At 38.8% G+C, this 13125-nt stretch overlaps 1 protein-coding gene across 1 annotated transcript in view; it reads right to left on the bottom strand.

Moving 5' to 3' along the window:
• Positions 1–13125, bottom strand: part of IARS (isoleucyl-tRNA synthetase) — a 102327-nt gene that overhangs the window by 26435 nt on the left and 62767 nt on the right. The window contains 5 exon segments of the mRNA XM_009868688.1: positions 1198–1319; positions 1894–1971; positions 2347–2438; positions 6863–6983; positions 9848–9995. Coding sequence (XP_009866990.1) covers positions 1198–1319; positions 1894–1971; positions 2347–2438; positions 6863–6983; positions 9848–9995 — 561 coding nt within the window.

Consider the following 13125-nt stretch of genomic DNA (forward strand, 5'->3'; position numbering starts at 1 on the left):
GAGGGTTTGTCCAGCACAGCTACTGTGGATTCAAACCTTTTTGAGAAAAGCTCGCACTTAAACCCTCACCCATCAGCACCCAGAGAATCCATCCGTCTGAAAGCTCCCTCTCATACGATGCATCCCCTTACAAGGAACCAGCAAGCCCTGGACAATGGTGTAAATTCTTGATCTGAAGCCAAAAGAACCCTCTTTGCTGCCTCCGTATGTGGTCCGCACAAAACAATAACAACAATCCACATGGGATCTGGCATCAGCATTCACTCAGAACGCCTAGACATGGGCGGGTGCACACGTTCATGCAAATGTAGGGCCCACAAGAACGTTTTATAACCCTTTGGGGCCCTCGGTAGGTACAAATTATAGCTTCTAGTCAGCACATATTTTCAAGAGTAAAAAGGATATTCCTTGCCCACCATAAAAGAGCTGGGAACACACATTCCTCCTGATTGTTGTCCTTCCTATCTATGATCCTTTAACCTAGCACAAACCTACTGCCTAAATGTGCAGGGAAAAGAGAACTCTCAGCTAAAATCAAGAGGCACGTGAAATGTACTGCTAGTGAAATGTTCTACAGCAGAGACTAGAGTTTAATTGAAGCTTAAAGCATTTTTTGCTTATAGAACTGAATGTGTTAACTACCATCCTAATTTTTTTCCCCGAGGCAAAAGAATATTCATATTATTGAAGTAGCTTATTTTCTTGTTTGGTAGAACAGTCTTAAACACAAGTAAGTGAAGGAGTATTGTTCTGTGAAAAACAAGCAAACCAACCAACAAAAAACCCCAAACCAATCCCAACACCACACCAACAATCCAACCAAGCCCAACCATACCAAAATCCTCGATTTGTCACACAGCAGTAGTCTCTTACCTTTCATATTATTGAAGTAGCTTATTTTCTTGTTTGGTAGAACAGTCTTAAACACAAGTAAGTGAAGGAGTATTGTTCTGTGAAAAACAAGCAAACCAACCAACAAAAAACCCCAAACCAATCCCAACACCACACCAACAATCCAACCAAGCCCAACCATACCAAAATCCTCGATTTGTCACACAGCAGTAGTCTCTTACCTCACTTGGGGAGAGCAAACCAACCAACAAAAAAACCCAAAGCAATCCCAACCCCACACCAACAATCCAACCAAGCCCAACCAAATCAAAATCCCCGATTTGTCACACAGCAGTAGTCTCTTACCTCACTTGGGGAAGCATGAGGTAGTGGATGCTTTCAGTATTCTTTTCCTGAACTGAGGCCGGATCAATAAGTGTCTTCAGATTCTGGTACATCAGCTCAGTGATAAATGGAGTATAAGGTGCCTGTAACGTTGCATTCGATCATCATTTTTCCTTTATTGGTTGTACATTATGAATCAGTAATACTTAAGAATTGCTTAAGGACAGTTCAGCAATGCAATGCTTACATAACACTTAAGAATCGCTTAAGGACAGTTCAGCAATGCAATGCTTACGTAGCGTCTTCCATGCAGGACTGTGATGTTATTAAAAATACAGACTGAAATAAATTATAAAATCACTGCTACTTAGTTACCTCCCATTTACATGATACTTTTGGGCACCAGGTAAGAAATCTATAAAATCACCGCTACTTAGTTACCTCCCATCTACATGATACTTTTGGGCACCAGGTAAGAAATCATAATGTCTCTTTATCAGTCGGGTGATATTTGCCTTCTGTACAGTACCAGGGGGCAGATACTCAAGTAAAACGGGGAGACAGATGATGAACTGTGCTACACAAACCAGTAGCAGTGTATTTCTTCTCTCCCTGTACCACTAGTTTCTACGGCCAACTTAGGGACCAAGAATGAACGCTTTCAGATTAGCTGAATTGAATATGTCAAATAGTTCTAGTGGGCTGTAACTCCCTTACCATGAGTCTGCACATGGAGAACAAAACACTGAACAAGGTTTCCAAGGCCATAATGCAGTCTTCAGTCCCATTCTCACCCTATTTGAAGAATTCACCAATAAAAAAAAAACAACAAACTGCAGTTTTAGGATCAGTAAGTGCACTTCAATAAACTTCCACTATTTTTCATGTTAATGCAATGAATACAGTTTGGAAAACCAGTTTATTTTGCTCAATCCCATGCAGCAGATAAAAGAGAATTACTGGGCATTTTGTTTGGCTGGTTTTCCTCATAAAGCAAAGAGAAGGAAGGAAAAAATGTTAACTTCCCATTCCCACCATCAGGTACAAACTGACAGAATTCAATATGCAGCATAAAGATTTCATGTAACGCCATGAAGCTGCTATGCATTAAACTAACATTGACTATTAGGATCTTGCTTACAGCACCAGACTGCAGAGGTAGCTACCTACCTTTAGTCTTCTGCGATTCATTCTAACATACCAGTTGGTCAAAATATCAACAAACTTCACTAATCGAGGGACTACGGTGTACAGCCTGTAAGCTAGAAGGAAAAATGTTTACTGTAGTTCATATTTGCCCTCTGCATCAAGCTCCGTGCTTAAAGAAACACATTATCCTCTGTGGCCCTGGTGTCAAACAGAACACTTGAGCAGAAGCACATATGTTAGTATGATGAGAAAAGTGATTAGACACACTATTATGTTAAAACCATATTTTGAAATTGCACGTCATTGATTCTCGTGCTTCAAGACAAACACATCTAGCACCAAATTGCTTCCCTAATCCTACACAAACACGCATTATGGAAGCCTTATGCTTTTATCTGACTCGTAAAGAGGATAGTGGATAAGAGACTATTAATCGCAAAGGATTTGGCAAATCCTAGATTTGCACGAGGTAAATACAGCCGAGTCACTACAAGTTTAACAGAAATTACTGTAAAAATCACATAATAAAATTTTTTTGATTACTGCTAATATTTGCTTTTCTGTTGGCCAGATTCAAAATGAGGTACTTATTTCAATCAGTTCTCCCTAAATTACTCACCATTTTTAATTATTTTTCCAAGTAACACAGTAGGCTAAAAGAATATAAAGCAACAGCAAGCCTGACGAGGTAAGAAGATAAACATAGCTACATTTTCAAGTTCTGTGTAACTTAAAAGCATGGAGGACTGCCAACACGAAAAAGAAGGTCATCACAAGCATCACTATGCAACTGGGAATTTCAGCTGTTCATCAGAGAATTGGGAGGGGTGGGGGGATAGACCTTAAATAGGACTTAGTTTTCCAAGGAGAATCTTGTATGTAACTTTTCTAAATGCAAAGCGCTTTTTGATTTCTATTCTGAATCACTTCTGTTAATCAAGCAGCTACTGAATAAAATGGATCCTTGCTTTAAAAGCTCCACCACGCTTTTCACTGCTTTTTCTAAAATGGAAGTGTTTTTAAAGGCAGAGTACTAAACCTTAAAAGGAAATGCTCAGAAGACTCATGCCACAGTGGGGAAAGCATCATTTATGTGGGAATTTGTATTCCTAAAGAATTCCCATCTCTCTTGTAATTATGTGTTATCTAGTTAAAAGCCTGGTTAAAAACAAAGAACCTCAAAAAATCGACCCTTTAGAGATAATATATCTTTAACAAGAGGTTCAAGCTGGCCTGGAAACACATATTTCTCTGCTAAACAGCTGTAATCCCAGTTCATAAACCAAATTGTGAAATCCTACGTTTTCATGACTCAAGAAAAAGGCATGCACTTATATCAGAATATGTGTGTGCACACAGGCACAGACATACACGCACACTTCTTCCATTTTTGATCATCAGAAGAAAAGTTGGTTTGTAAAATAATTTCTTGTATTGGGCCCTTAAGCAGAAAAAAAAGCATAGTAAGCCCCACTGGTTTTAAATACAGAATTTTAACCCTCCTTAAACCTTGAAGGGATTGTTTGTCCTATTACTTTCCATATTACCCTCCCAATATCTTACCAATCACCTTATTTATCAAAGGCCCCAAATCCCAGAAGTTTTCATGGTAAAGGATGAGGTCAGGCAGAGAAACTACACTACTGTTCAATCGCTAATAATTCATTCGGATAAGCACGTTATTATTGAAGTGCGTACACCTGCTGCTGCTGAAGGGGTTACCGGCACACACCTACCCAGCTTGCAGCACTCCTGAAGAAAGCACGGCTACAGCTCCAGTTTTGGGCACTTATTAAACCAGAGATAACACGCAACAGCAAAAACCCTCTTACAAACACACGCATATATGGTTTCACCACACTTAGCTTTTACCAGCTTTCCACGACTAATCGAAATTATGTTGCCTTCCAATACGTGTTGTCTCCTTTCCTCCACTGGCACATGTTCTAGGAACTCAAAATCCCTCCCCAGGCCAGGATGAGCAGGGGGTTGTGCCACCTTGCTGAAGTTTTCCTAGGCTCCCTAAGGCTTCCCAGCGTTGGAGGGTGCACAGGTACGTTCTCCTTCCAACCCTCAGCCTGTTCACGTAAGGTCAACGTTAAACTGACGGCGACTCCATTTAGGCTGAAATACTGCTAGCAATTCACGCTACTCATAGAAACTGGGGCAGAATTATCATAAGTTTTACTTAATTGTGACATTTTTCTAGAGGCAGGCAATTGGTATAAAATTTAGCTCCACTATAAAATAAGCTTCTGCCATTTAATCCAGTGTAACTGCAACATTTTTCTGGCTAGCCATGTCTCCTTGCCATTTAGAGTTTCAAGCCCATGTATTCTCACACACAGTTGCAGGAACAGCACATCACATGGCAGGCGGTGCCAGTTCTTCACAGGCAGTGCCCAAACCTCACCTCAGCGCCACTGCCTCAGCTATGGTTTAGACACAGCAGGGATGACAAATTGTTTTTTAACACATCTTGAAGACAACAGCCCTATGATACTAGCTGCTGAACACAATCATTTATTTTTGCTCACGTCATGCCACATCTGTAACAGCTTCTGCATTCATTTATTAATTTTTCCTTATTATTATTTATAAAATGTTGGGTTCTAAATTGAAGCTTGTGTAGTGTTAAGGTTATCAGTCACCATTAGAATCTTCCCTTGCCATTCCGACATTTTCCCTACTTAGTCACATGAAGTAGAAAAATCTTTTTAAAACACCAAACCATTTTTTAAAAAATATTAGCACAAGAGTATCATATCACAGTACACAAATTTACTGCGTCTCATTAATATCTGCCCGACTGAATTCAGATTTTGTGTAGAAGAAGGAATTGAAAAACCACTTCCAAATGAGAAGTGTCACTCATTTGAGGAGTGAGCACATCATGTTATCTTCATCTAATAAAAGACAGTAGCATTTAATATCAACACTACAGTCTTTACATTGTCATTTTGCAACAGGCATTTTCTTCTCCTGCTTGGAAGGACCTTCTCATTTTTAAACATCTCTTTTTATTGGTTTCATCTTCCTCTTAGAAACGCAGAGCAGAAAATTCAAGTTTCTACTGCCATGCTCATCTTCCTGTAAATACTATTTCTGTGTAAACCATCCACTAATCCAAAATCCCAGGCACACATTCACATATGATTTCCCCACTGTCTCTCCTCTTCACAGGCAGCATGTAAACTTCCATCAGCTCTATATATTTCTCATTGGCAACACATGAAAAAGTATTTTCCTCTTCACATGCAGCATGTAAACTTCCATCGGCTCTATATATTTCTCATTGGCAACACATGAAACTCAACACACGTCACCATCATATTTCAAGGATAAGACTTTCAGGAAGAAGACACGTATTTGTCCACAGGCAGCTTTTATCATACTCCTGGTTTTGGTAGCTTGAGGATTCTTTCTTCCTTTAATGAAACGTTATTAGATGACCTCTCCCAAATTTTGTTATTACCAAAATTACTCGCTTGATCTACCATAGCAAGATAAACTCATCTTACTGGTCTTGGCGAGAGTGGACATGGTGCTAAGTCTAAGAGAGGCGAGTGCAAGAGATGACTGAAGTAGAGGAGGATGGTCCCATGTCCTCATAAACCGAGATCTGGCATTTACCTGTTTCCTCATTATCTGTTATCCCAGTAATACCTTCCTTCCCCTGGCCCAAGCACACCTGTGAAGGCTTCCAAAAACTCTTCCAAGGGCAACATAAGATCTCGGGCATAGAGGAGTCGTTTGTTTATTCATACAACAGGAATTACAATGGCAAAAGCCACCTGCTTCCTAATATCTAGGCTTCTAGTGCCCTTCAAGGCACCAAAAACTCTTCATATCCCGTCGTGACTTTATCTGCAAGTTTGTAAGCTTACTGGATCAGACCAACCACTTCAGCAACTTCTCTTTGCAGTTACTATTGTCATAATATAATGTGAGCCTTGAGAGGTATGAGACGATGAAGAAGACAACATGTAGGAAGAAAAACCACGAGAGTATCTTCTTAAAGCTGTGCAATATCCTAACGCTAGCTGGCCCTGCTGCATGCACTCCCAGTATGACTACAACAAAACCCTCTCTATAGAGCTATGCAGGGGAAAATTTATGCTTCTGTACCTCTCAAAATTATTTTACTTAGCTGACTTGAGTACTGCCTGTTTTATCCTTTTATTTACATCTTCTCTCAATTCTGTTTGGCTTCCTTTTCATTGCTGTCTTTCAGTTACTATCACAATATTACTAATTGCTCCAAGCACTGCAGAAGATGTTTACAGCAACGAGCTACATCACTGAGCTCAGAGGATTAGCCATGTCAAAAAAAGCCTCGTCACTTTTTGAAATCTCATGAACAAGCATAGCAATATCTGTATCAGCACCCATAAAAGCATCATTCCATGTATTGTGGTAGTTGGTTAAAGATTTCCTTCCTTTTATCTGAACTGTAAGTCTCAGTGCAACCCAGAAATGGCTAATTCTCTAAGCAAAAATTAAACACCTGCACACAACCCCAACTGAATGTGCATACCTGCCATTTCAGCTTTGAAGAACTGAATGAGTGATTGGGTGAAAGAAAGAATCCATTTATCCATGATGTTATTGCTCTCCTTGACTGTGCTCTCATTGTAAAGGAATTCTCTTCCCTCATCCTATTGTCAACATAAAAACACAAAACACATTTTCAGGTCATAAGGGGATATATATTTAAACCTTTAAATCAAGCCATCTGCCAACTACTAATATTTTGTCACCTTTGCCGTGTTACACTGGTTTGAGAGAACATGAAATTCCAGAAAAGCGTATGTAAGAGAAAGAGCTAAAGAAAGCCAGACTCCCACTGCTGCTGATTTCACCACACCGTACCTCCAACTACAAAAGAGGCCAGTTATTTGGATCTGTCAAACCAGATAACAAGTAGTACAGCACACAACGGTATGCGGTCGTTCTTTCCCCGCTTGCAGTGTAAGTCACAGCTCCCAGACACGCTAGAACTTACATTAACTCCATCTAGGAGAATCTGAAGCATTTACAAGAAATGTACTATGAAGAAGAATTCTATTTGGGGAAAGGACATATAAACAACGTAATTATCTTTTTGAGAGCGTATGGCAATTTCAACAGATCAAAACATAGAAGAATGTAACAACCTGAAAATAACAGGTGGATTTTTTAGGCATCTGGCATGCATATAGTGCATTTTGTTGCAGAATACTGATGTCTGCACCCATCTGAGAAATTTCTTAACACTTTGCCAATTCTGTAGGGCACTGTAAGCAGGATCACAAGTAAGCACGCTTGTTGATGCTGACAGTCTGACTCTTCCACAGGAACATTTTTAGGACTGGTTCAAAACAGTTGTGGGTTGTTTCGTTTTATTTCGTTTTGGGGGGTTGGCAGTGCGTGTGTCAGATTTACAAACAGTACTTCACACTCACTTTTAAGAGTCTTTGGACTTTCCCTTCCCTCAGAGCCCATATGAAAAAATCTGTCTGGATTATTCAACTCAGTAATTATGCATCCACTTATACAGTATAAATGAGAAGATTCTTGGGGATGAACTGCATCTGCACACCCAGAAGTGCAGCAATCCTAGTGTGAGGTCAGCAATCATTTAACCAAGTACAATTACCATGGTAATTAGAGTAAACATAAAATTATTATTATTATTAGACTTCACTGGGATTGTAGCTTCTCTCTTGCAGGAGGCAGAATACAGTGAAAAAGTTGTTTAAGCCTGTGCCTGAAATCTAATTTAGGCACTATCACCTCCAATAGCACGTTCTTTTGCTTAATATGGTGCACAGGAACGGTTTCACTATCTCTTTAAAATGAAAAATTACATCTGCTGAATTACCAAAACTAACTGCTTAAGCACCTGCATTTTCCACTGGGGTCTTCCATCCCCAATTTGGCTGATCTTGCAAGACTTAATGGGATCACAGCAAAAAGATGCAAAGCACACTTTAGTTAATTCAAAGGTCCAACAGGAAAAATTGACATGTGTTTTGGGGCAATGCGTAAGTCTGTCTCATGAATGCTGCCTGGGGAGCCTATAAAAAGATTTGTTAAATATTGGGATCTGAAGTTACCAGACTTTCTCCTGAAAAAGGGCTGTTAAAGAGATAAAGCCATTTATTTAAGTGAGGTATTTACTGACTGAAGTCAGCTGCCCACATTGCTTCAAATGGCAGCTCTCCACAGTGAATAGGCTGCTCCTGTACCTTCATGTATGGTACAAGGTTGGAAGTTTTTCACTCAGTTCCCACTCACCCATAAAAGTCTGCACTAACAAGTGGTAACCTTCTACCATTAATCTCAGCCAAAAGATTAAAATTAGTTTCAACAGAAACTATACAATGTACACATAAAATCTTAAATGTAAAAGAAAAATTACTATAAGAAAGAAATTTTCATCTTGCTTTTGTTCTGAAAGTGTAGAAACTCACGTCACTCATCTAGCATTTTTAGTAGACTTCAAATGCAATCTACAAGTCTAAAGCATTATTGCTTTTAGGATGATTTACCTTTCTTTCCATTCCATTTCATTTAAATTTAAATTTAACTTTTAAAAAATTCACTGTCATGTTACAGAAGGCAACCTTCTTGCTGTGGCTAATGTATTCAGTATTGAGTATTCCCAAGTTAAACATTTTTATGCAGATTCATAATTAAAGTTACACTAAATGAGGTAGCTCAAGAAATTGTCACAGCAGTCGCTAGAGAGTAACTTTCTTTTCAGTACTTATTTGCAGTTTTACTTGTGTGAAATCTGCATGCTACTAAGCAATGTTCCTGGTGCAGAGTCCAGAGAATCCAGCCGCCGTGCTCTGACAGCACGCTGCCTGCCCCACAGCCGGGCCTGACTGCATGACGCAGGCAAGGGTACAGAAGCAGCAGCAGCGCCGGAGGCAGCATCAGTGAGAGCTACTACGCAAACACCGATACGACAGTTACTAGAAAGGCAACAAAAGTATGGACATTTAAGAAGGATTTCCTCAAGCAGGTGGTAGCTGGCTTTTAACCAGTGTTCCCACCAAGGTGACCAGCAGCAGGTAATTGCTCAGTATGCCACAAACACAAAGTCTCTATCTTCTCTAATTTCAGGTGTATGAATGCAATAGCATCACATTTATCTCAAAAAAAATTAAAATACATGGAATCAAGAGCACCCTAATCTGAAAAATAATAGCTGTTACAGCTTGACACTCCCCTACGTTCCACTCCTCCTTTCTATATAATAAGCTTGATGGAGAAAGATGCAGGATGATTATAGCTTTATAAAACATGGTGCAAACAGCAAATAACACAGAAATTAACAGCAAGTACTTACAACCCGATCTAACTTTGAAGTCAGCCTTGTTCTGAACAAGGAGGTAATGATCAGGTGATCTCCAGAGTCTGAGTCCAGACCTTCCTTTCAATCTAAATTTCTCTACAATGCTAATTCACTCAAACAGCAGAAAAAGTACAAAGCCCCTTCCCACTTTGTTTTCCGTGCTCAAGAGATCTGTACCTTGTGTTGCAGAACCTGAACATTCTGAACAAGAAAGCGATAGGCATTGTACCAGGGCAGGAAAACATCCTTCAGTATATCCCTTACTCCTTCCTCCTTAAATCGCAGATTTTCTGCTCTTACCACAGGAGAATTGATCAGGTATAACCTGCAAAATAAGAACACAATACTTGAAACTGCATATGCTGATAGAACCACACTTGAACGTACAGTAACCCTAGAGAGCTACATGGCAAGAGAAAGATACTCAAGGGAGCACTGTCACACTAGGAACTCCAAGAAAGGCGGTAATTCTGCATATGTAAAATAATCAACATATGACAATTTACGTTCTAGTGCTATAGGATTATTTTTATGATACTGCATATGGAGCTTGAATTCAAATTTTCTTTACTCTAAGTTAATTGAAGTGATCAACACATGCTCAGATGCTATCGCAGCATAAAACAAGCACTGGATACACGGAATTAATGTTCATCTTCAGAATGGCAACTATTTTTTTGCTAACATTCTGAATTCCTTAACAATGACACAGCATCCTTCTAATCAATCTAATTAATTTCTCCAATGATAAAAAGCCTTGGGCCCATTGCAAATACAGGACTACGGAGCAAGGCAAAACAGGTAAATGAAAGCAAAAGAGCAAAATCCAACACTTTCTAAGAAAAACAGCCCCCAGAGACAGCAAAGGGTGTGCCGCCTACCGAAACAACATGTGCCTCAGCTCCCGAAACAGCGCTGAGAGAGCAAAGCGGAGGATTCAGGTGACACTGACCACTTGTATCAGAAGCAGCCCCACACAGAGCCATGGCCACCTCAGGCAGAGGTTTCCTCTACACATGAAACCCACCCTGCCCAGGGAGAACTTCAGCACAGTCTCTCTCAAGCTAACAGCTCCTCATTTCAGAGAGATAGAAAATGCCTGTTTTCATGTCCCTCAGCTTCCTTGCTGGCTGTGAGTTTGCAGAAAAAAAATTTTTAAAAAAAAATCTTTATATCACCTTCTCTCAACAAATATTTTGTCTACAGAGACAGACTGGTATCAATTAAGGTTACTCAAAAAGAAACCAGGTCTTACTCGGGTATCAAAATCACTGAACATAAATTTGATTTAGATACACCCGATTTCATTGTCCCAGTATGAAAAACAATCCAAACATTATTTTTTTTTTATTTTAATGATTGTGGAATTGCTCAATAGAAATTTATTAACTGACTTCCTCACATTTTTTCAACTTAAAATCATGATTCTGAACTAATATATCTTTACAGGCACTTCCTTTAGGTGGCTTTAAAATTTTAATGGGGTTTGACACAGCACATTCAAGAATACTGGACCATAAAGTCTTCAGGAGCAGGTTTCTTGCATAAAAATTTATATATAAAAATAGAGCTGCCAGAGTAAACAGACAGTAATGCAGCACAAAAAAAAGTGCTTTTTCAGTACTGTACTGGGGGTGAAATTATTTTTAAACATGATATCTGAATTTGAATTATAAATTTACAAAATACAGAACACTTAAGCATGATAACGAACTAGTAAGTCCTTACACAAAATTAGAATTTATTCTAGTTTATTCTAGAATTGCTTCCACTGATTTCCTCCAGAGGCAGCAGCAATGCAAACTCATCAGAACTACGAAGGATCCACTAAATTGCTGCTTTGCACCCATCTCAGCAGCACTTGCCACAGAATCTATCCGAAGTTTTCTTAAAATAGCTCTTAGTAGGAGAAATGAAAGAAAGTGTAGCTCTCTAAGGCTAGTTTGGGGCTTGGTTTTTTAACCTACCAGTCCTACACTGTCTTATGACACATAAATGTTAGAATAGCAATTTCCTGATTTGTTCTATGCAAATATACTTACATCTATTAAACACAGAGAGAAATATAGTACCTGACAAAGGAAGAGTTCTAATCAGTCTACACCTAGTGACTTTACCCATTATGCAGAAAATAAAACCCTCCTCAAATCAAGCCCATATTAGCAAATTTTCTGACTATATGAGAAACAACAAAGTAACCTCTTTTCCATCTCTGTGAAATTGCAGTCTGTGCCATTATGTTACTTCTGCATTTTAAAAATAGATTGAGGGGAGAATGTTAACACGTTATTTCTAACAGCAATGCTTACCTCAGAATGCATGAAACCAAAGGGTTTGTAAATACTATGCCCAGCAAATTCTCCTTCTGACATAACTGAACTTTGACAGCTATCCAACCCAAGTCAGAGGTCTTGGGAATACCAAAATACAACTGTTCTTGACAATTCTTACAGATTTCACGCAGGATTCAAGTTTCAGGATGTCTGAAGTTGTGTTGTTAGATTTACTGTGCTGCTCGCCCTTTCTGTATTTTTTTTGTTTGCCAATTCCATATTCATTTTAACAACTTGCACCTATATTTTCTGCTGATCTATTTATCATGCTACTGCTGAGAATACTTCAAAACTGTAGTTTTTATATATATATATATATGTGTGTGTATGTATGTATGTATGTACGTACTGCAAGAGCTAAAGCAGCTCTGCAGGGAAACAGTGCCAAGGAAAAAACTCAGTTGTAGCTTTTTCTATAAACAGAACACATCAAGTGTTTCAGTGAATAATCAGAGACAACTGAATTGCAGAGCTCCCTCCATAAATGAAACTAGTCTGCAATGCTTTTTACTCTCTATGTGGGTGTATGTATAAATAAATGTGACATTAAAGAATGAGTACACAGGCATAAAAATGAATTAGCTTTTCAGAAATAAAAAACCATGAATAATGGAAGTGTAACTTCTGGTGTTTGAGATTTTTTGTTGTTTTATAAAAAAAGGCAGATATTTTCTATGGAAACTTCACCCGAGATGTAAAAATCTCCAATATGAGTAACTCCGACCCTTTTCACTCATCCTGTTCCAGCTACCAGTTCTCTCATATTCTGCTAATCCAGAATCAAGAACAATATCCATCAGATTTAAGGAATTGACCCAACTCTCCATTGGAAACATATGAGAAGATAATCTACTAGATCTTTTAAATGTTAAAGCTTGCAACAACAAGGAACTTCACTATTTTTTAAAATTATCTAGAACAAGCATGAACCATCTTTCTCAAATGAAAAAAACGGCAAGGTACCCTAAGCATTCATGCATCCCAATCCTTACCAGTACAGTCACAAAATAAAATTCAATGCGTGTGATAGTTTAAGGTTTTCTTATATATAGCACGAATTACAGGGCTCTTGAGAATGTGTAAGTAGTGCATTCCGCCGTTAATAAAATGTATTTACTGTAA

This window comes from Apaloderma vittatum, unplaced genomic scaffold (genome assembly GCF_000703405.1).
Source record: "Apaloderma vittatum isolate BGI_N311 unplaced genomic scaffold, ASM70340v1 scaffold6684, whole genome shotgun sequence".
Classification (NCBI taxonomy): Eukaryota; Metazoa; Chordata; class Aves; order Trogoniformes; family Trogonidae; genus Apaloderma; species Apaloderma vittatum.